Raw genomic sequence first — 1,964 nt, forward strand, 5'->3', positions numbered from 1 at the left:
GGTAAGTGGCTTGCTTATGAACCACATGGTTCCGGGTTCAGTCCCACTGCGTGACACTTCGGGCCAAGAATACATAATAAAAACTGAGGGAAATGAAATCGGAAAAGTGTACTTACTCTGACAAGTGACCCCTTGTCTCTGGATCCCGAGCAGTAAGGAGAAACACTGGGAGCACTTGGAAAGGGACGAGAAAGTCGTGACCAAGAACTGGTGGCCCTTCGGTTGGTTGGCAGATTTCGAGGGGAGGGCCTTGTCTGCGCTCCAGAGGAGGGGGTCCAACGCGGGTTCGGCGTAGAGCCGGATGGACTGCGTCTCCGAACTGGACGGGCCGGGGTCGAGCTCGCTGGGCAGGTCGGTGTGGGAGGTCGTCCGGGAGTCGTTTATGGACGACGCTTCCTCGCTGGATTCGTCCACCTCGCTCTCGTTGGCCGACTGCACAGAGAAAACAAAAAGACGGGGGAAATTTGAATGAATGAATGAATGAATGGAAAATTAAAAATTAAGAAACGAATACTTAATTAATAAAGAGATGATTAATTAATAAATAGGCGTAGGAGTGGCTGTGTGGTAAGTAGCTTGCTTAGCAACCACACCCTAAATCTAAATCCCTAACCCTAACTCTAAAACCCTATACCTAACCCCGGCCCTAAAACCCTAACCGTAACCCTTAAACCCTATACCTAACTATAAAACCCTATACCTAACCTCGGCCCAAAAACCCCAACCCTAAAACCCTAACTCTAAAATCCTATCCCTAACCATAAAACCCTAACCCTCACCCTAAAACCCTAACTCTAAAACCCTATGCCTAACTTTGGCCCTGAAACCCAAACCCTGACCCTAAAACCCTATCCCTAACCCTGACCCTAACCCCCTATACCTAACCTCGGCCCTAAAACCCTATCCCTAACCCAGACCCTAACTCTAAAACCCCAACCCTGACCCTAAAACCATAACTCTAATATACGATGGGCTTCTTTCAGTTTCCGTCTACCAAATCCTCTCACAAGGCTTCGGTCTGCCCAAGGCTATAGTAGAAGACACTTGCTCAAGGTGCCAAGAAATGGGACCGAACCCCGCAACCATGAGGTTGGTAAGCAAGCTACTTACCACACAGCCACCCCTACACCTATATATATATATATATATACTATGGGCTTCTTTCAGTTTCCTTCTATCAAATCCACTCACAAGTCTTCGGTTAGCATGAGGCTATAGTAGAAGACACTTGTCCAAGGTGCCACACAGTGGGACTGAACCCCGCAACCATGAGGTTGGTAAGCAAGCTACTTAACACACAGCCACCCCTACACCTATATATATATATACATACATATATATACACACACATATATATATATATATATATATATGAGGGGCTTCTTATCACGAAGACCATCCAGCAATATAAATGATAAGGAAAAACACGAACGAGGCTTTTCAAAGAACTGAGGGGCCCTCAAAACCCTCACACAAATGCACACACGAAGGGCAGAAGATCCTGCACTTACCTCAAACTGCATTGAATAGAACATCTGGTGCGGGTGTTCCTGGAAGTTGGTCACTATCACTACAAGGGACAAGAAAAAAAGGGGTCAGTTTGTTAATGTTTGGCATTTGACGATTATCAAATCCTGAAAGAGAGAAATTCTTCAAAAACTAATTCAAACATATTTTTTCTTATACGAGGGGCTTCTTTCAGTTTCCGTCTACCAAATCCACTCACAAGGCTTTGGTTGGCCCGAGGCTATAGTAAAAGACACTTGCCCAAGTTGCCACGCAGTGGGACTGAACCCAGAACCATGTGGTTCGTAAGCAAGCTGCTTACCACACAGCCACTCCTACACCTATGTGGTAAGTAGCTTCCTTACCAACCTCATGGTGCCGGGTTCAGTCCCACTGCATGGCACCTTGGGCAAGTGTCTTCTACTATAGCCTCGGGCTGACCAAAGTCTTGTGAGTGG

The 1,964-nt window shown here is 46.5% G+C and overlaps 1 protein-coding gene across 1 annotated transcript in view; it reads right to left on the minus strand.

Moving 5' to 3' along the window:
• Positions 1-47: 47 nt before the first annotated feature.
• LOC106872427 (serine/threonine-protein kinase Genghis Khan-like) overlaps positions 48-1,964 on the minus strand; it is a gene marked incomplete at its 3' end in the record, with an annotated part of 4,806 nt that continues 2,889 nt past the window's right edge. Inside the window, exons 3-4 of the mRNA XM_014919427.2 lie at positions 1,512-1,570; positions 48-432 (exon numbers count right to left, since the gene is read on the minus strand). Coding sequence (XP_014774913.2) covers positions 48-432; positions 1,512-1,570 — 444 coding nt within the window. The remainder of the gene's footprint in view (positions 433-1,511; positions 1,571-1,964) is intronic.

This window comes from Octopus bimaculoides, unplaced genomic scaffold (genome assembly GCF_001194135.2).
Source record: "Octopus bimaculoides isolate UCB-OBI-ISO-001 unplaced genomic scaffold, ASM119413v2 Scaffold_28207, whole genome shotgun sequence".
Classification (NCBI taxonomy): domain Eukaryota; kingdom Metazoa; phylum Mollusca; class Cephalopoda; order Octopoda; family Octopodidae; genus Octopus; species Octopus bimaculoides.